The sequence below is a fragment of the Scleropages formosus genome, chromosome 20, assembly GCF_900964775.1.
Source record: "Scleropages formosus chromosome 20, fSclFor1.1, whole genome shotgun sequence".
Lineage (NCBI taxonomy): Eukaryota > Metazoa > Chordata > Actinopteri > Osteoglossiformes > Osteoglossidae > Scleropages > Scleropages formosus.
In genome coordinates, this window is record NC_041825.1 from 18,337,492 (window position 1) to 18,359,800 (window position 22,309).

At 44.0% G+C, this 22,309-nt stretch overlaps 1 protein-coding gene across 1 annotated transcript in view; it reads right to left on the reverse strand.

Moving 5' to 3' along the window:
• Positions 1–264: 264 nt before the first annotated feature.
• Positions 265–22,309, reverse strand: part of LOC108939989 (endonuclease V-like) — a 43,574-nt gene continuing 21,529 nt past the window's right edge. The window contains exons 8-9 of the mRNA XM_018761719.2: positions 20,585–20,690; positions 265–503 (exon numbers count right to left, since the gene is read on the reverse strand). Coding sequence (XP_018617235.1) covers positions 20,628–20,690 — 63 coding nt within the window. The 3' untranslated portion in view covers positions 265–503; positions 20,585–20,627. The remainder of the gene's footprint in view (positions 504–20,584; positions 20,691–22,309) is intronic.

The following is a 22,309-nucleotide window of genomic DNA, read 5'->3' on the forward strand; positions in this document are numbered from 1 at the left end:
GTCAAGACAGACCCCTTCTACACTCCGGTGTGTAGGAGCGCTGGGAACTCTCGATTTCTGTACGGCAACACTAATGCCTGCAACAAAAAGGAGGGGGAACACCCCGGAACACCGCTGCACACTGACTGTTCACGGCACGTTGGTTTTAACATGTGTTTCACTGTAGTACAGCGAGGCTCACGGCAAATCCCCTGCAATACCAGAACCACAGAGATCAGCAGAACGTTAACAGTGTCACGTCGGACGAGAACAAACAGTAACAAATTCGTTTTGGATTTGCTTTTTAATAAAGTTGTAGAAAACATGTCCAAATCCCAAATATAAAAATTAATTTTATAAAAATAAAAGCACATACACATATTGTCCAACCTTGATAGAATCCATGTCAATTTTGTCGCACATATGCATGGACACACACACACGCAAACAGCTGACTGACACAGCAGATCAGATTGTCCTGGAAGCGAAGCCTCTATGTCACCCTTGCGTTGGAAGAGCTGGGTCTGAAAGAAACAGAGACAGAGCGATCAGTCAGCTGGACGTATCGTGTTTGAAAGTCAGTCAGCCTCACACATCAGGTTTGAAAAAGCACACGAGGAGAAGCGGGGTTAGAGAGAGAGAGAGAGAGAGAGAGAGAGAGAGAGAGAGAGAGAGAGCAAAGGCACGGCTTTGAAACACACATCTTAAAAGTCCTTCTTCCATGGACTAGGAGAGGGGAACTCTTCAGAATCTCTGGCATTCGTCTCAGATTTCGGACAGATTTCGCACGGCTCCCCCCAGACGTCTCCGGACTGCGTCACCATGACGGCAACATTCCCGACTCCTGTGGAGCCGCTTCCAGAACACGAGTGTGATTGGCGGTCTCCGGACACGACGGCCCCTGGCACTGCGCCATGCAACTCCGCTGCCATGCTCATTTGTAATTTCACATTTGTCCAAGGTGATGACACAGCCATATGTCCCTCGGCAGCAGGAGGCCACGGATGCATCATTTCCATTTTGATGTATCGAGTGTTCAATATGTAGCAGGGAGTCAGGGTACAAACTTCTGCATATGATTTACAAGGGGCAGCAGACAACACTGTGCACACAATGTTCAATCCAAAAAATCGTGAGCAGCACTGCCCCTAGAAAATGACTATATCTGCCAACATTATTTTACATATTTTAAGTATGCACCTTTAAACCTCACATCACCACAGTGAAAAGTTCCCACCAATGTGCAAAAAACCAGCACATGTCACTCATCAGGCCTGTGTCATGTAGATGTCACAGCTACCTCCTCACTTATGTGTTTTGCATGATGAGCTTTATATTTCTGCATACTTCTGAAGTGTGATTAAATGCATAGCCTTCAGAAATTATTGTTGGAGTAACAGTAAAACGAAGAGTATCCAGCGTGGTCCACAGGGCATGGACTCAGAGTACAGTGGACATGGCACATCTCATTCCTTATTGCCAGCTCTCGGTCACACAAGGACATACTCCACCAAACATAAGCAACAAATCGCCATTAATCCCATGTCTGCCATTACAAGTAGGGCTTCCTGTTCTCGATCCACAAACAGAATGCAGCAGACCACTTCATCCACAGTCACTCCCCGTTTGCTGATCAGTGCTGATAAGCTGGAAACTTTGCATAAAAATCCAGAGAGAACAGTTACTGAACTGGGGTGATCAGCTTGCATGGATGGCACACAGGTACATGGTGAAGATTGTTTTCTTAAAGATTACACACACACACACACACACACACACACACATTTTCAGAACCGCTCATCCCATACGGGGTCACGGGGGAACCGGAGCCTACCCGGTAACACAGGGCGTAAGGCCAGAGGGGCAGGGGACACACCCAGGACGGGACGCCAGTCCATCACAAGGCACCCCAAGCGGGACTCGAACCCCAGACCCACCGGAGAGCAAGACTGCGGTCCAACCCACTGCGCCACCGCACCCCCTTCTTAAAGATTATCTTTCTTAAAATCGTGATCTGCTGTGTGACACAGGAAAAGGAAGGTATGGAGTGTTGGCTGCATCATTAGAGCAGTCCCTGGAAGCTCTAACAAGGGCATGAGGTGGGAAAGGCACGACAGACCGTGACAAACTTGTCGTCCTTAGGACTCGTCTGGTCTTAAAAAAACGGCTTTGAGCGACTGTAAGAGATGGATTATGGGATTAAAGTGTTCTTTGCCATTCATTCACCCCAATCAGTGACAACGTGTTAAGCTGTGCTGCATATACGCAAAACTACATGAGTTACACAAGCTCTCAAGAACACGTCTCACACACACACACACAGACAGACAGACACCTGTTCAAACACAGAATTTCTTGCTCCTGGAGCATCCTTACCTCTGAAAACGATCCAGAAAATAATAATCAATTCTGAGCGCAGCTCAGCACGCCAAGGGCTACCCCAAGTCATACCGGGATCTGCATAATTAAGCCTGAATTCTGACAGTGGAATGCCAGAGGACCCTGCAAAACTTTAGCTTCCCAGCATTCTTTGTGCCATCTGCTTCAGACTCAGAATCTGCCACAAAGGAAAAAACAGCCACAGGTGTTGCCAGCTAAGCTGCCTTGGCCCTGTAGGGGAGCATTCGAATTTACTCCCCCAGGGATTAACTGTGAGTCATATGTAGAACCTCTAGCAATGGACACGAGAGTCCAACGACCCCCAATAAAGTGTGCTGCAGAGCACAGACATTCTCTCCCATTTAGGCATCGTCTTTATTTTCATTATTATTATATTGGCTAACCAAAAGCACTTTGAATTTTTCCCATTTACACAGTCGGATATTTTTAGTGGAGCAATTCTTGTTAAGTAGCTCTCACAAGGGTTCAACAATCCCGATGTCACACATTTGAGTAATGCCGCTGAGACCTCGGCAGAAGGTAGCAGTCAACCATCATCCCAGCGCACTTGACCGCAGCACCCAGGAGATGATTAAACTTCACCTGAAGCCTGATGGAACTCAGAGGGCAGCAACAAGTGACATAAAATAAAATAAAAAGTGACTTATGTCTCATTCTCTCTCATGGCAAACATACAGACACTCACTTTACTTTCCTGTCGTTGTAATTTCCCACATGTTCTGCCTTTAATGCAATAAATGATATTGTAGCCACCTTTTTTCAAAGCTGACAAGCTTCGCGAAAAAGCATTGTTTTGCAGGGATGTTCCCATAATGTGTATCTCTCTGGGTTTACTGTACTTGTGGGGACATTTTCTTGGTCTTTCTCACAAACACAGAAGCACCACCTCATCTGGCATCTAGGCAGTGGACAAATAAGACTTCAGTTAGTGGGCAGGATTGCTCTTATGTGGATTTACCTCAATCAATCTGCTGCCCTTTTTGGCTGAGAAATAATCTTCCATGAGATACCCTCCCCCCAACTGAGTGGATACCTTGATGAAAATGTTGAAATGCTGGCGCTTGGCCAGGCCTGCCTGGAAGAGGAAGCCAGAACAAGGGTATAATAACGGTGACAGATACCAACACGGCCAGAGGACAGATGGCCTGCTTGGGGGGGCCCTAGGCAGCGAAAGCAGCAACAGAACACAGAGGGGGGAGCAATGGATGGGGCTTTGCCCAGGCCACTCTGCTCCCATGGGGCATCGGTTCTCTCAGCCGCAAAGTGCCCTCGACCACAGCTGGGCCCATTTCTGATCGGACCTTTTCCTTCTCTCCAGCTCATGAGTCTACGCACATGCTGCTGTGTCGTGGCCCACCTTCAGTGTGTGGGCTGAGGGTTATGGCACACGCAGCATTACATCACATTGTATTGTTCAGTTGCAGAGCAGAAGGTTTTTATCCAAAGCAGCTTACATAGCTTGTAATTTTACACTTTCATGTATTTGCACAGCTGGGTGTATTAACTGGAGCTTTTCAGGTTGAGCGCTTTGCAGCTGGGCCTAACATCGGGTCTGAAGTCACACCGAGCCAGCAAACATTGATTGTAAACAAGTCAAAGCAACGCTGATATTTTTTAGCAATGCCATTTTGTCAGCAAATGAAAATGGGACCTACCTTTACGTCTTTGAATGATATGCAAATTATGGAAAATGAAACGCAACACTGTATTTCTGCACACTAATTCAGAGCTTGATAGCTAGATGCTGGTCTTTAAGCTAATTATGCAGCAACACCTGATGTGGTGTGATGCTGTCAGGAAAATATTCAAGTGGACCTGCCTGGATGCTTATACCGGTGGCTAGAACAAACTTGGAAACCAGAATGAGTGACATATGTATGCCTGAGCAGGAGAAATGGTCTGGAGCAGGACTCGCTCCAGACTACAAACGGGACACAAGTTGCAGTTCACCACCAGCACAAGTTCAGCTATTTGTTATTGTGCTTTTCATGTCTGAGGGGTTGGGATGCTCTTCCTCTTGTCTCTTGTTCTTCGCTGCACTAAGAAGGCTTGCTGAGTCTGAGCAGAGCTGAGTGAATCTGGTCTAACTCACACTTTGGAGCACGTATGGAAGTAGAGAGTTGGGGAACTGCTGCAATAGTATCAGAGTCCTGCACATGCTCAGAGGCAGATGCCTCTCCTAAGATGCCTCAGTGCAACCTGCTACTGAGGTTTATAGTGAAAGAACAGGACATGGGCATTACTTTGCTGCTCAAACTTTGACATTTAATATTAACCTGTTGTAACAGTAGCAGTATAAAAACATAAGGCCTGAAGAGTTTCATCAAGTTGCAGCGCTCAATTAAAATCATAGTTAATCACAGAAAATAACATTAGCTGGTTGCTGATATGAAGGTAGCACACTCAGTGAATTATTCACACCTGAAAAAGACAGATGATTTCATTTTCAAGTCAAACAATGGCTTTCATTAAATCAAATGCGTGCCAGGAAAGACAAAAAACCCTCACATTGTACTATAGACATGTTATTCTGTGTTACATAACATATTGAAATTAAAAACTTCCCTTGGGGGGAAACTGTGGATTCTCTTAGGGGAGACATCAATACAGGTCTTACTCCCCTTTCTTAGAGCTGTTCTCCCTGCACTGACCCACTGAGAACAAAAAATTTTAATGACGCATGCAACAATTGCAGATAGACACACTACAATCCTAGCCAAGGAATTATAGCTACAAGTAATTTAAAAGTATAAACAAAAAAGTACTTAAATGCTCAATAAAACATTAAAATCAATGAAGATATCACAACCATTCTGCCATACATCAAAACCTCAGGCACCAGATTATAAATGAGGACACATGCATGGTTATGGTAGAAGGTGACTGATTCATTTTGACTTTAGGGTAGTGAATGTTTCACGGAGATCAAAAGCAATTAAACACATTTTTGGTCTTTATGAGATGCAGAGAGTCCAGAAAAGGGAGTCAGTTCTATTAGAAAAGGGACACTGCTCCTGGACACATTTGGAGAACTGGCATTGTATTCAGAAACAGAGGTTTCACAAGTGTTGGGTTGAGCTGCAGCTGACCCTAACTGCTGGTTGTGAACAACCACTGTATGGAAAGTAGAGCTGCAAACAAACAGATCAAGGCATGTTTACTTACAGAAGCTGTTTTAAGTTTAACTTTAATCTTTGACTTGGTTTTTCAAAACTGTGTCCTTGACTAGCCACTTATTTACAGCAAACCCTACACTAGATATACTCAAATTCCCAATAAATCCTCTGTATTCGAGTACAGTACTCTACCTCTCTAGGCTCTCTGCCTGCCTGTCAGCATAGCCCATAAAAGCTTCCCAAACGCTGGCTGTATTTCTGTATAACAACAATATTCATCACTACATGTGTGACAGTATTCAATATTGGTTCACACATAGTACACAAAGGAAAGCAGTTGAGATTAGCCACAGGGCCTCCAGCTACCATTGTTTGGGGGTCAGGACTAACTTGATTCACCAGTAAAGGATATCTGGTTTTGTGTGGGGAACTGACAAAATGGCATTTACCATGTGTGGAATCCAGAGGCCTTGACCTTGAGCAGCTCAGTGAAGGTCAAGAGCACTGTCCCTCACCCATGACATCCCTCCAAGGTTCTCGCCCTAGCCAGTTGTCCACAGGCACGTCTGCCTGCCATCTGACAGTCCATGTAACAGCAATACAGCAGATGTTCCACGTCATTCCAAATATACTTTGCCTTCTTTCAATCCAAAGCAGCTTACTTATTGTCATTATTATTGTCTGTCCTTTTTGAAGCCAGGGGACATATACAAAGTAATACAGCCTTGTGATGTTTCATTCCTCCAGCTAAACCAAACTGCAGATAAATCTCTGGACAAGGAAAATGTTTATAAATGGCTTTGGTGCATTGTATTTCTACAGCCTTTATTCGAATCATGTAACATTACTTAGCCAAAACACATACAATTTCTTAGATAGTTTCACATCAAGAGGAATTAATGCATTATGTGAATGCCAGCTTTCCAATGCACAAGGTGTTGATACATGACAGCAGGTACATCAATTTCTCTCTCAGACACATGAAAATGCAGGCTGCAGCTCTTCTTGTAAATCATACTGTGACATGGCCAAGGCAGCACAGCAGCCTGTGAGCTTAAAACCACATCCATGACCCATGTCAGAAGTGGAAAAGATTGCCTGGTTTCACCTTTGTGCGCACTATCGGAGGGACGGCTCCAGATGTTATTGAGGTGGACTTAGTCTAGCTGACAGTGAGATGTGGAGCCTGAGATGGGACCTTTGCCTGTTTCACATTGGGGAAGTAAAGGCAGCTCTTTTGCCTTGAGGAGAGTGTCAGTTAGGATGACTACGGAAGCATCATGCTCTGACTGCGTCAACAATGACGCCGATTCTGACGCCAAATGCTCATCCAGCATTGACTGCTTTTGCACCCCAACCTCACACCACTAAGAACACTCATTTTCACCTACGGGGGAGTCACACGAGCTGGTCAATAGGAAAGGAACAGTAGCTAATAGGTCACCAGGGACAACACTATGGGATATCAGACAAAAAAAGGTGAACCATAGGAGTAAAATGAACAAAGGCTAGGCCAAGTGGGATCCTCTCAATCTGAGCTGGTAGTCCTAATCCTTCCTTAGTAAGAGAAAATCCCATCACCTTACGCAGCTCCGGCGTTGCTCCTTAATTGGTCCACTGTCATTGCTTGCTGCAATAGTTTTGTCCTCATTTAAACCACCACCTTTTGCAAGCCCCGCCCAAGCTCCTACTCTAGCTCTCGTCAAAGACTCGTGTCCCCAGGACACCTAGCAGGCCTGGCTAAGAGCCTAGTGTCATGTTCTTGCCCCAATGCTTCCATTATCCAGGGCTCTGATACGCACTTATCCAAAGTAAAGCACACCTGATGTCTTTGTTTACATCGACCAGAACACAAGCAATTAGAGTGCCTAAATGATTGGACTTGGTTCATCTTCTTTCCGCCTTACACCTACACCTGTAGTGCCTCCTTTACAAACCTGATTTTCTGAAACATTACAGTTAATGTAAATAAACTAATTTTGGTTTGAATAAGTCTCAGAAATGTCTGACAATTGTGCTCCATGAGTGATCTTTAAAAGAGGGCGTGGTGGTGCAGCGATTTTGGCCTGTGCCTGCTCTCTGGTGGGTCTGGGGTTCGAGTCCCGCTTGGGGTGCCCTGTGACGGACTGGTGTCCCGTGCTGGGTGTCTCCCCTCTCCCTCCGGCCTTGTGCCCTGTGCTGCTGGGTTAGGCTCCGGCTCACTGCGACCCTGCTTGGGACAAGCGGTTTCAGTCAATGAGTGTGTGTGTGTGTGTGTGTGTGTGTGTGTGTGTGTGAGATCTTCAAGGCAATTTGAATGAATGTGACAAAATCTGCTGAGGAGGATGGCAGAAAATAACACCAAGCTAGTGTGCAGCTGGTAGAAATTCACCCAGAACAACCGGTGACTTTAAGTGCTGCCAAAGGATTTTTCCATCAAATTTCTGGTTCAGGGGTCTGAATATTTATACAGTCAACATATTTCAGGGTTTTTAAGTTTCAACAAATCTTATCAAAAACTAATCTTACTCTCACAAATACTCAGAGCATGTAGGTTTTGAATAAAATATTAAGTTTATGAAAAGGACCATGCATCATTTGGTAATTTGTCACAATGTGGCACTACAGGAACAACCTGAACACTTCAGCAAAGCACAGCACTTTTCCATACTGATGAAGCTTTTCATGGGGAGCTCTTAACAGTCTTCTAAACTATGGCTTTAATCAACAGAAATGAAAGGTTTCACTGCAAAAATCTCATGATTTAAGCCAGAACTGTGAAAGTTTTGATGACACCAAACATTTTGCAGCCATCATTGAAGGGCAACACAAGTGGCAAAACCAACAGCCTTCACTCTGTAACCATTATAATATCCAAATCACATTTCCAACAACAGGTTTACTGTGCACATTACAGCTTAAAATATTCCAGGATATGTGTTCCCCTTGCTGTATTTGAAACACATGTGTAGAATAATGTAAGAAGCGCCAATTTTAGTTTTCCAGCTAAAGCAGTTTAAGACTCAGCTGAAACTGTACTCGTCATCTCGGGACACAGTTGTTTGTCCACTCTGGGATGTTTTTCAGTCAGTGTCCCAAACTGAGGATATGACATCTATTCATCTGGTCACGCTATTGCTTTCTATTGTATACCTCTTCTGAGGTATTTTCCAGTTTTGTTTTCTCAATATTGCAATCACAATATTGCAATATTATCAGATGATAGTATCTGTGCATATGAACACAATGCTTCTGTTATGGTATATAAGCTTGAGACATTCACCCATTTTTTTCTGAAGTTTTCTGAATGTCCTTATTGCATGTAATAATGCTACTTGGCTGAATTAAATAATTAATTAGTTAAACGTTTAATTTGGAAGAGTTTTACAGAGTTGCTCTTATAGAAAAGCTCATCTTTATTCCCCTGCTGCACTCCAAAGCTGAGAAACATTACATCACCTACATGTGCAGTGCTGTGTGTAGTACTGGGTTCAGAAAATGTGCTGCTTTCGGCGATCGAGTCTAAGAAACAGAAACCACACACCCCAAGCATGAGAAACTGTAAGGACAAGCTGCTTTGATCTAAAAACCATATAGCCATTTCTCCTTGTCAGCATAAATAAAAATGCAATCCACATACCACCTCATTCCTCTGTAAGATTATCCTCATAAATTAAGTGTTAAAAGATGCACTTGTGATCTCATCCAATTTGTCATTAGATTTGTCCCCAACCCACATTATCTATCTTAAAGCATATAAAGTCAGAGGTTACCTATGTAACTGCTTTCAGAGTATAGCTCTCAATACATTTTGAAATTCAGAATATAAAATATGAAAAATAGTGAGGCTCTGTTATCTGCCTTTTGATTCTGCCTGAAAACAGCAGGGAACAAAACCTGACCTCCTGGAGAGACTGTGACCTGCAAGTAAGTGGGAAGAATCCGCAGGTTTCCTTCAGTCACCATTATGCTGTCTGCCAACCCTGCCACAGAGAAGTACCTTGGTGTTACACAAGCTCAACCGTATCTTGTGTCAATGCCAGTCTGGCCGAGATGCCTGGTGCCAAACTGTGAGACATAAACAATGGCTCAAATCTGCTCTCAAGTCTACTGTGTTTAATCTCCGTAATGTCTCATTTCTGCAGAGGATTTATGCTTAACACCCTTCCGATCACTTAGGGAATGGGCGGTTGCATAACAGTCATCGATGGAAGTGCTCGTGACCATGAGAAGTCACAGTGATTTAACAGGACACATAAGGTCATTTCCCTGCAGTATTGGTCCAGGGCTCATTAGAGTAAGTGTAATCCCAGCATGGGGGGCCATCACATCCCCATTTGTGGGGGCTAAGGATGAACCTAAGCAGCACCCTCTCAGTGTGCTCCTGAACAACTGGAACAGGCAGTACCGAGGAGGCACGTGGCTTTTGGATGTGGTTCTGGTAATCTCCAATCTCAGTGGTGGCCATACAGAGATTGACAGGTGCCACAACTGAGACTTACCAACCAAGGCTTAGCTGAGGTGTGATGAGCACAGACAGATGAAACTTAGGATACCTGAGCACATTTTTACATACCATGTAAAAAAAGAAAAAAAAAAAGAAAATGTTCTGAAAGTCACCAAAAATGGAGAATGCCCTGTCTCCAATGAGATGTGCAGCAGCATTGAGATTAAGTTATTGATCTTCAGCTAAGGTGAGGACAGGTCATTTGGCCTGCTGACACCTCGCAGTCTTCCCTGTCGATAAGTGGCGCAGTCTCTACAGACACAAAGCCACAAAAAACAAACTCCCCACACACAAATCGCTCCCCCCCGACAAACACACACACACACAGAGGAGAGCAGAAGCTCTTTCTAAATGACAGCTTTAAAAACAGCCTTTATGGGCACACATGGTGGAGTGCTCATACACACCCGAACCCACACACAAATAATGTGATGTGCCATAGTCAGCGGATTCGCAGTCCAAATGAGCTCACAGCTGCTTTGAGATGCAGGTCAGGGTATTACCAGCATACAGGCTATGTAAGATATTTCACTCTGGGAAAAAATCCCATAAACATTTGCAATATTTTTACATTTTCTCTGCAGCCAGATCTTGGCAAACATATCTTTTTTGGCTGGAACTATGGGAGTGCGATACTTTAACATTAATAAATAATGTTCGGAGGGGGGTCACCATTCTACGGGAGAGTGAATTAATCACGGCCTCTGGGTTGTCATCGGTGAGCGGCTTATATAGTAAATACGTAGAGCCAAAAGGATGCAGATAAGCCTGTAATGAGGGCTTGCACGCCACCTGAAGGCTGCATCCTACACAGATTTGACTCTGTCTCGCTATCTGCAGAAGGACCAACTTCTACTCTTGACCAGGATCACATACACACAGGGGAGATGCCTCGGCTGTCTCCCAGATACCATGTGTGAACAAGAGCGACCCGTAGCCATCAACCAACTTGGGCACCCATATACAAGCACGACTTAAGAAAAAAAGCAACTAGCTTCTTTTAAAACACTATGTAAAATGATACAATTAACTGTAGGTATTAAAAAAGCTTTAAAAATAATCAAATTTGTTTCTTAATGAACGTAATATAACACGTAATAATGCACGTAATATACAGACACAAACAGCCGCACACACAAACGTATGCATGTATAGGTATTAGTTGTTAAAGCAAACAGCAATTGTGTGAATAGCTGTTCAGTGAGACATAACTGTATGTGTAACACTTGGTTTAGTGTTAAGACAGACCATGTAATGAAGTCTATTAAGGAAATGTAATTATGTGGACAGTTTTCTGGAATTCTCCAATTTTACATCAGTGCCTTGGTGCCCCTATACAAAAGATTACCAGAATTAATCCAGTCAAAGATCCATTCAGCTGTGTTATGTGAAATCCTGAACGCGAAGACATGAAATAACAATTTAAAATCAGACCACATGGCCATTCAGCACCAGAACAAAGCAAAGGAGGCATAATCTGCTCACTTCAATTTACATGTTTTTTGTCACAGGGTTTTGGGTTGTTTTCATAACAGCGCATGCCCTTGGAAGTGTATTACATAACCAGTGTTTTCTGCATTCTTTGAAGCCATTCTTGCAACATTCTGCTCCAAGCATCAGGAAAGATCCTCCCATTGTGGCCCTAGATCACTTACTTTGTGTACACAAGAGTGCCATGAATCGAGCCAGCCTCTTCAAGAAAGTGTTCCCCACAATCTACTACAAAAGAGAAGGAGATACAAAGAAATATAAATGTACTGGGTCATAATACCCCTTTGCAGCAACTGAAAATGTGGATAAACGTGATCAGAATCCTCAGTGATCTACAGTATTAGTCTGCTCAAATCAGGACTGAACAATAGGAGACTGGAAAATCCTATTGCTTCCTCTCACAAAGTCCCAGTGGAATGGAAAGACAAAGACAGTCTCCTTTGTTAAGCTCCCCAACGTTCAGCACAGATAGAAAAAGACATGGTGATGATGGAAGGAGGAGGCAGGGGGAGCCCCAAATCACAATTAAGACTACTTAGATGGAAATTCATTAAATATATTGCAGGGGGAGTGCTTGTTGGGGTGATGCCGTCAGAACTGCAGCAAGGTTACCTGAGCATGATGCTCAGACAAGCCCATCTTATTCATTATTTAAAAAAAGGCTTTTGAAAGGAGACTAACAGACAAGGAGCTGACCTGCTTTAGTCACACTGTTGCCACCAGACAGAGTGTTAAATGCTGCTGATTGATGGGACTGTAGAGATGATAATGAACAACATGGCACAACAGCATGGCCCCAAAAAATGTTTCAGCCCCCCTCCCCACAGTTCCACCACCCTAGGAGGACTCTCAGCAAAGAGCATTACATCACAGCATGGGGAACTCTGCAGCTGGTGAGGTAATTACCATCCCCATCTCCCGAATCCTTGTCAGCGGTGCAGAGAAAAGAGAGCGAGATGCGTGCTGTCGCCGAGAACACGGAACGAACACGGAGGGAACGCGGGAGGACAAACCCAGTTGTCCCCAAGGCTTGTGATAAACAAGGGTTTGCCCCCAAAGGTTAACTGTGAGGCATGTATTCTGCTACTCAGATAGCTCATTTGTGGAACACCCTGGGAAAAGAGCCCAACATGCCTTAAACAAAATAATCATACGGGTACATTATATATTACGATTGTGTTAAATCAGAACATTCCTAAACTTTATCATGGAGAAAGGATACAAGTCAACTGCACTGTTTAACAAACAATGATATTAATGCTTAAACCTTCTATTTACATGGAACACAGTGAAAGCTTCCCAAGTAAGTTTCTCTGCAGACTGAGTGGTGGGCTATTTTGAGTCCTGGCGAACAGAGAGCCCGTCACGTGGCTACCCCAAACACAGGCACAGAACGATTCCTTAGGGATTTGCAGTGCATTATGGGTGACTCACAGAACCTAGAACAGATGACTGTAGATAATTATTTCAGTCAACAATTGGACAGGGCTGCAATATCTTCTTCAAATTGCAATTTCATGGATGAAGGTAGGGTTGAAGATGCAGAGGGACTACTAGCATTGCTGACACAGTGTCAGCGGGATGCTCAGGGAAGATGAACAGCCGAGGCCTACTCATACTGGGTAACAACTGCCAGCTTATGCTCACCTGCACAGCAAAGAAAAGCTGCTTCTACACCACCCATCACCAAAACAGTCCACATGTATAAACCACTAACAAGGACAAAGGTAAGTACTGGAGTGGATAGGCAATGGCGTCTCTACTCCAGGGAGCTGAATGTACATATGGACCATCGATGTGGTTACAGGACAAATAGACTACTGAATGCTGTAAATGCACTGGCTAAGCAGGGGACAAACACATGCAAGTTAGAGAGAAATGGTCAATCCAGAAAATGCCGTGATTGCATCTGCTCTGAAGGAGTCTCTCTCCCCTAGGAGCTCAACAATTACCAGAAGACACCATTGAGAATAGACAAAGGTTAAGGCAGGAATGTAAAACCCAAAATGGTCAAATTAATGATCAAGAATTTGTAAATATGCTGCATAAAAACCAATTATGAAATCCCATTAAGACGTTGCACCTGGATGGCCTTTTACCGTAGATTCAGGCGTTTTCCTTTTCATCCGAAAAAGTGCTTTAATTACAGTAAATAAGATTATCTGACCTGAACAGCTCAAGAAAAGAAATTGATTTCCCAGTACAAAGTGAATGCCGATATGTATACATGTGTAGCACAAGCAGCAGCGGCAACACAAAATGCTGGTCTTTGCAGTTATAGTACTGCCCTAGACATTACAAGGCCGTAAAACATATCTGAGCGCCGTTCCATGTCACCTCCCTACCTCAAGCACTATTAAGCTCTGTCCTCAGAAACTACATCTGTCTCCACGGCTGCTGAACTGTCAATCAGTCAGTTGTGGGATACACAGCGTGACAAGCGTACCGCATGACTCATGTCAGGGAAGGAGAACACTTGGGCCACGCAGAGGAGAAGGGTCAACACCGAGATAACCAACCATTAAACTGAAATTTAACAGCCTTGGTTTGGCAATGCCAAGCTTCATTTTTCTAAAGGTATATATAAAACAGAATTCCTTTCAGCAATTTCGACATCTCGTCCTCGCACAGCAGCGCAGCAAAATACTGTGTATTCTACGTGTATAAGAAACAATCTCATCAAAGTTCTTAATGAGTGGATGTTTAATAAATACATTGCTCTTCCAAGTCTTTGTCACACACCAGGGTATGTCAGGTTCAATGAGTAGCTGGACATGGGGAGTTTGAACCTAGACCAACAGATGTCTATATACAGGTGTACCTGGCAATCTGCCCTCCTGGTATCAGTGTTTTCACTATAATGCCTTGAAAATTAATACCCTTCTTTGGTATCTGGACTGAGCCCTACTGCTATAACTCATTTTGTCAAAGTGTCTCTGGAAAAAAAAAACATAAAAATGGGCCTCAACACCTTCTTTTATATTTTCTAACTCAAAGTGACAGAAAATGCTACAGAACACATTGAAGCAGCGGTGATGGGAGAATTAGCTCTCCCATAATGCAGCGCTGTCGCTGTGGATGTAAACAGTTGTCGGACAATCTTTGCGGGGAGCTACGAGGGATTAATGACTCACGTGTCGTTCTGTTGTTCGAGAGCTTTCGGCCGGACGCGTGTGTTCCGCAAGCGCTGCTGTCTAACAACGCGGAGGCGCAACAGAGCTCCTCTTCCAGCACTTCAGTCTCCCGAGCCGTCTTTCCGTAGCGCAGTCGGGCTGTTTTGTGACAATAGTTCCGGGAAACCTAAATAAATATCATATAATGTACTAATGTACTTTATTATCATGATCATGTTAATTTATTATTTGAAGGGTTTTTAAAGACTTTTCTTAAAGTTACCTGGGATTTTCAGGATTGGCTGGGAACTAAATATAAGTTTCCCCATAAGGAATAATGAGAAATGGGCTCCCACTAACTTCCTTTTTGTCATCCACCCCATTTTCAGGAATAGGTTAAGGACACCTTTGTCCCTCTCTGTCTATACATATTTTATAACACAGTGAGAAGCACTGCCACGTTGGGGCAAGAGGACATGAGTTCAAACCCCTCTCAGGCTGAGTGGAGTTTACATGTTCTCCCTGTGTCTGCGTGGGTTTCCTCTGGGTGCTCATTCCTCCCACATTCCAAAGATGAGTAGTTCAGGTAGATTGGTGATTCTAAATTTCCTGTTGTGTCTGAATAACTGAGTACGTGTTACTGCTTGTGTGACCGTCCAGGGTTTACACCCCTCATCCTTGCACCCAATGCTTCCGCGATAGGCTCCGGTTCATTGTGACCCTGCTCATAAGAAGCGGTTATTGAAACTGGACGGACAGATATTAATATGGGCAGCACAGTGGCACAGTGAGTAGTGATGGTGCGAGAGGATGTGGGTTCGATACCCGTTCAGTCTGTGTGGAGTTTGCATGTTCTCCCTGTGTCTGCGTGGGTTTCCTCCCACACTCCAAAGACATGCTGTTCTGGTTCCCCCATAGTGTGTGAGTGACAGAGAGAGTGTGTTCCACTGATGTATGGATGAGTGACCCAGTGTAGGTAGTGTATCTAGCAGTGTAAGTCACCATGGTGAATAAGGTGTGTGGGCTGATAACACTACATAGTATCCACTGTAAGTCGCTTTGGAGAAAAGCATCTGCTAAGTGAATAAATGTAAATGTAATATTATATGTGCCATTAAAAAAAAACAATCTCTTAAGTTCACAATAGACCTTCACAGAAAAACACACTCTCAGCTATACACTGTCAACTTTGGGGGGGGGAAAAAAAAAAAAACTGTTGACTTCAACACACAAACAACCCTCTGCAGCTCTCTGTGACTCCCTCTTCTACATAGTGTCATTGTTACACCTGAGCTAGATTTACAATGAGTCAGGCCTGGGCATGGCCAGGCGCATGGGTATAGCCAGGCTGGAGCCTGCTACAATCTCCCTCTGATTTTGTGTTCACCTTCAACTCTGCGTCCTGCTATCATTGTGGTAACCACTTTCCCTTTCCTAAGCCTCTCCAGTAATTCAGCAAAGGACTTATTTATAAAATTCCAATATTACGCTAATTAAATTAACCAAAATTACCCAATTATTAATTTTAAATAACATGATTTAGCATACACATACATACATTCTGTCTAAGCCTGGAGCTGGCTCTAAGACAATTGCTTTCTGTTCAGAAAATACACTTTCTCAGCTACCATTCATCCTAAGACCCAAGAAGCAGTGGCTTTTGATTCATTTCCTGCCTTAAAGTTCTCTGCTCTGAGAAGATCCAGCAAATACCATGAATGCTGGGATATAACAAAGGTGTACTAGCTGATGGCCTTCTGAGCTGTACCCTCATTTGACAGACTTGTCAGCTGTTTGTAACCACAGCCCTGACAGGTTACTCTGGAAAAGCACCCTTCACTCTTCCTATAATTTAATTTGTCACTTTTCCTCCCTGTCAGTCTCCCTGGTTTTCTTCTTTCTAATCTTGTAATCCTGTGAATCCCTCTGTTGCATTCCTGCCTTTTCACTGCTCTCACTTTTGTCTGAGATTCATCTCTCTTATCTCACCACAAACTTCCCCCCACTTCCTCCAACCCCTGTCACCCTCTTGGGCGATTGTTCTTGCAGTTGCTGGGGCATCTGACACAGGGCTGTCACGCTGCCTCAGAGTGGGGGCGATGACAAATGAACACAGCACTATGTATTTATCAAACCTTCAGAACCTGCTGCATTCTGGGAAAATCTGCAAAGGGGCCGTAGGAAACCAAGCAAGACAGAAATTACTCCAAATACAGTCAAAACACAGAGAAAAGACAGATATCACGCCTGCCCTATAACCATCAGGTCTCTCTCTGATCCTCCAGGGTTAGTTTGGTTTGTGGTCAGACCAACATGCTGCTCTCTCCCGTTGGGGGCTCAGAGACCAGTGGAAAGTATTCATATTTTGTATTTAGCTAATTGCCTTTGCCCAAGGCAACTTACAATGATAGATACACTGAGCTAAGCTGCTTACAGTTATCTACTTATCGAGACAAGAGAGCACTGTGACCCACACACTTACACATTCACTCACACCAAGCCAATATAGAGCTAGCAGTTCCCCTGAAACACATCTTTGGACTATGGGAGGAATCGTGGGGAAAACATCCAAAATCCACGCAGACTTAATGGAAATTGAACCCATGACCAGTCATGGATCCAAGGTTCTCTGGGGCACCTACGCTGCCCTTTGCATGACCATGTTGGAAGGTGAACAGCTAGATTTTCTATTACTTTGACATGCGATCCTAGATGATCTCAACCTCGGGGGTTTGTTCATAAATCAAAGGAGGGCAAGATGGTGAAGGACAGAGTTATGGTACTGTGGTAGAATTTAAACCCAAATAAACCTAAATGCCTAGAAAAACTGAGTCACATCAAAGGAAATTTCAGATATTCAGTCAAAGCTCAAAACACCAAATCGATAACAATTTTATTTCAAGAGGAGGTCCACTTGCAGAAACCCAGAGAAGTCCGCAGCCCCATCTGCTATAGAAGAAATGTGGTAAGCATCCCTGAATTGTAGACGTCTGAGCTTAAATTATTCAACGTGGTGCTGAATTCACAACACATCCCTGACTCCTGGAACCAATTCTCATATCCCTTCATAATCCCTATACAATATAAATATCAAGACAATTTGGACTCCAATAATTGCATTTTGTAAAAAAAGTGACTGGGGAGGGTAATTCAGAACATTGCACAGGCCACACAGACGCTCTCCTTAATAAGCGGAGTCCCCCTAGAACTGGCGGGCTCCCAAGTGATTGCACTCCAGGCGACATTACTACCTTGCAAAATCTTTAAAGAAATTTAAAATAAAATATAAAAAAAATCTATTGCGCCTTCAAAAAGATTTATTGCATGAAGGTGAGAACTAGGCCAGTGAACACTTTTAAATATTTGTCAAAAAGAAAGGCAAAACTCTCCAGTGCACTTCAAATTAGAGGAGCCATTAAGGCAAAAATGAATGGCCTTCTGGACACAGCCACTGGTAAACAACAATAGAGTCCAGATGACAGGTAACACTGCCTGGAGGAAGTTGTTGTACTTTCCAATGCCCGGGGCTGGACAGGTCAAAGGTCACTGCATGGTGGTAAAAGGGGCCGAGGAAGGGGAAGCCGAGCACTTGTGTCAGTCTAGAGGTTCTTTTCTCCTTTGGAGATGCTCCAGTAAAGACCTGAAACTCCCCACTGAACCAATCAGTGAAACCCAGTGAGCTACCCTAATAAACACATTTCCTGACATTTTCCTGACATTTGCTTGTTTGGAAAGGGCAGTAAAATATGTATATCAGCATGAACTTAATTAGAAACACCTTCAGCCCTTCTGGTGCCTTATTTCAGGGTTAATGGCTAAGTGTGATTTTTCCTTCCTGGGGCTTTGGGAGGAACCATAGGCCACAGAGATGGTCAGCAACAGGCAAAGATCTGTGGTTTGCTTGGTTACTTACTTCTAAAATCCATGGGCACTGGTAGACTGGCATGCGGTACAAGTGTATTAACATTCTCTCGGTTTCACAGCAATGAAGGAAGGCAGTTGTGGGAGCTAATGATTATTCGTGTTTGAAGGGAATACCTCGCAAACAGAACACCACATCACCAGAAAAACTTGTCAGTCACAGACCAAAGATGGGTTTCCTCCAGCTCTCAGTCTTTCTCCCTTTCTCGTCACCAACCTGTCGAACCTCCACATCCCTGCAACTCAGAGCTATTCATCTGGTCTCCTGCTGCTTTGTCTTTCATCTCCCCCTCTCCTATCTGCTTTTTATCTCTAGCATGGAGAGAGAATCCTATTTATTCCAAAACTGCCTGTGCTCCCTCTGCAGTCCGTGTCCATACAAGACCCATTATACACACAGTAGGAGTATCCAGATGCTTCTCCCATCCTACCGAATGCCTGATCTAATAGATGTGAAACCAAGATTTAGATCCCTCCTGCTTTCTCCTTTAACACATCACACTGTTCCAAATTAGGGTGAGCAGGTAAGCATATTGGTTACAAACATGTAGGGGATTTCATTATTCAAATCCTTGGAGATGCCCTGCTGTAGCACTAGGGAGGATGATTAACTTCATTTGCTCCAGTAAAAAACTATGGAAAAAGAAAAAAATACTGGACTGGAAAAATCATTGAGCAACCAACAAAACAGTAGAACAAAAATGCACCAAAATGCCTGCAGCTTGTAAATGATTGTGTTTCCCAACAGTCTGGTGGCATCAACCTAGGGCATCCTGTTTCCACACCTACACTGCCAGGTGCCCATTTCATACAATATGAGATATAGCACAATGCTGATTAAGGTGTGTAGTTATGCAAGTTTGTAATCAAACACAATTCAATAAAATAGAAGGAAATGTGGTGAGCCGGCGAGCCACAATTTTTGATCTACCATATAACACCGCTTCAGAAGAGGAGCGCTGAATCCACCTAACTTTACAGGAGTCCGCAGAGACAGGCAATAAGCTGGAAGCACTTGTTAAACCGTTTCTGCTGAAGCTCCAAGAAGTCCTCAGACTGGGACAACACCATATCCAAAAAATCTTTTTTAGTAGTAGAATAAAGTTTGGAAGAAGAGAAATGAAGAGGTAGCCTCTATGTGGAGAAGCACTGGAACAAAGGTCACAATGGGTAGAGGAGGACAATGGCAATCGCACTGCACAGTCATATTCATTTCAAAGGGCTTCTTTTCGTGCGCATCCTTCGGGATCGGATTTCTCCTGCGTCGCTCATGATGACTAAGAAGCTTTGATGACAGGCTGGGGAGGAAGTGTACACAAGGTGGAGGGGGTGGGGCTGTCGCAGATGCTGCCATTTGAGGCCGAGTGATGGATCAAAGGCAGAGCAGAATGGCTCTGCCTGAGGCATTCATGGTGTAGCTCTTCACCTTGTGCTGGGACCTCAAGATACCCTCATAATGCCATTAAGAGCTTGCCACTAGGCATTACCAGTGTAGAACTGTTGGACTAAAGAGCCTCAATGTTAATCATAGTTAGAGAAGACCACAGTGCAAATGGGTTTTTCATTATGTGTGGCTTACATCACACTCCCTTGGCCCACTTGAGCCATCTACTTCTATACTGGTAGTGGTGGCACAGCAAAATGGTCTTACTTATGGCCTCATGACACCCCTTTTCCGAAGTCCTGAAAACACTTCCTTACATAATACCAATTACTTGTTCATATCTAATCTTCCTTTCTCCTATTATGTCTATGTGCACAAGGGAGATGTGAATATACAGTTTACAGTACTACTTACACGTACCACCCTTTCTCAAACCCTCTCCTGCACCATTCCAAGCCCTGTCCCACTCATGTCCATAAATCCTGCTGCCTTCACCCAAAAAAAACTTTTCCCCTTACCCAGACACCCAATTTTCCACTCTCCCCTAGACCTTTCTATCTCCTGCCCAGTACCCTCCCACCAATACCTCCCCTTCATTCCAAATCAATCTTACCTACCTACCCCAAAACTAACCCAAAGCATTTTCAACTCTCACTTAAACATGAAAACAACTTAAACAGACTGTCATACAAACCTCCCATTCCTGCAGAAACCCCCATCCAGCTCAGCTATTGTCTCTACTTCTGGGTGTCCAGGCACTGGTAGTGTTTCCGCAGGTATTCTCGGGAGCGCATATCAGCCTATGAACAGAAGAAGCAGATTAGTCCCATGACACAAGTTATAAAAAGGCACATCAGCTTCAGGCCACCAAACAGGCTCATTGAGGCTTGGCTTCGCAACAGCATGCATGTGACACTATCAAAGTTGGCTGCCTGGCCAGCTAATTGCAATGATTTATTACAGAAAACAGGCCACTTCTAGATTTCCTCTGCTTTGCAAGGAGGCTCTTTCAATATGAGCCCTAAGCCAGCCATGGTAAACATGGGTATGCAGAGCTGCCCTTGCCAGAGGTACTGGTTGGCACTAGGGGGAGAGGGGGAGATCAGAAACTCTTCTGAGGAGGACTGTAGAGTTTAGCTCCATTGGGACTACTCTGTCTCACAGTGTGAGTCATAAACAACTCTCCTTCTCATGGTATCATTATTAAGATTCTGGTTTAAGGCAGTTCAAATGTTTCTGCAATATGCAGGCAAAAAGCCCACCAAGAGGGCTGATGTTCTCCGGGTTCTCCGTTTGCTGAACCACTAGGAGCAGTATCCTGCAGGTCCTGACTGATTTCTACACCTTCTTCAGAAAAGTAAAGCGGAGCATAGTGTGGCTTCCTCCCTGGGCTTCTTGAGTAGGAGGGAGAGGAAGAAGCCAAAGAGGAGAGGAGTGAGAGGTGAGAAGTACAGTATACACAAGCCTCACAAACATAGGCTGAGAGTGAAAGGAGTGAGCAAGGTTAGGGGCTGGCCAATCACTGCCCCATTCCCCAACTCCCCTACCCTAACATTATATCTACAGTATTATGTGTGACCTCCAGGCATGAGCCTGGTCAGCATGGTGTGCAGGTGGGCATTTGAAGCTTCGCACTTCACAACTCTGGCTCGATATGCATCCAGGGGATTAAGGAAATCTTGGATTCACTCCAGGTACCTCAAGGCAAGACTGCAATGTTTTCCCACAAGAGTCCTTTCTACATCCATTGGCTCAAGCCTTCTGCCTCCTCTCTCCTTTGCCACACTGCCGACAGGCTAGAGCTGTTTTCACTGTGTACTGTTGAACTGATAGATTTAAATGATTCAGTAGCCCATGGGCTACATCACCAACTGCCACTAAAGTAATGAATGATTCCTACTGCTCTGTCCAAAACAAATACTTCAGCAGATAGTAGCTTAGTTGCATAACTTGGAACAACGCAAAAGGAGCTGTACAACTGTCGCTGCTTTCAATTCCATGAGATGTGCACGTGATTTTCTAATCATCTATACTCTGTGCTTAGACATGCAGCCTATAGGGTTAACATGGGGAGTATAATCTTAGTTTGTCACTAGGCTGATTCTTTTGTCCAGAATGAGCTAGTTTGTGTATACAGCTGGGTATTTTACTGAAACACTTCAGTTCAAGTGTCCTGTTGAAGTTTGTCACAGCGAAGCCACCCATGGGACTTTAATTGTCACCCCTTAGGCTGTCTTTAGCCTGTGTACTACTGACTACCCAGCTGGTCTAGATGAAAAAGAAGAGAGAGCAATGTCCTGACCTCACATAGTTCTACTATTGCAGAGACATGGCACATGGTGGGCAAATTACACAGTGCGTGGTACATCTGTGCACACTCAATCCTCATCTCCTTTGATAACACAAGAAGGGAAATAAG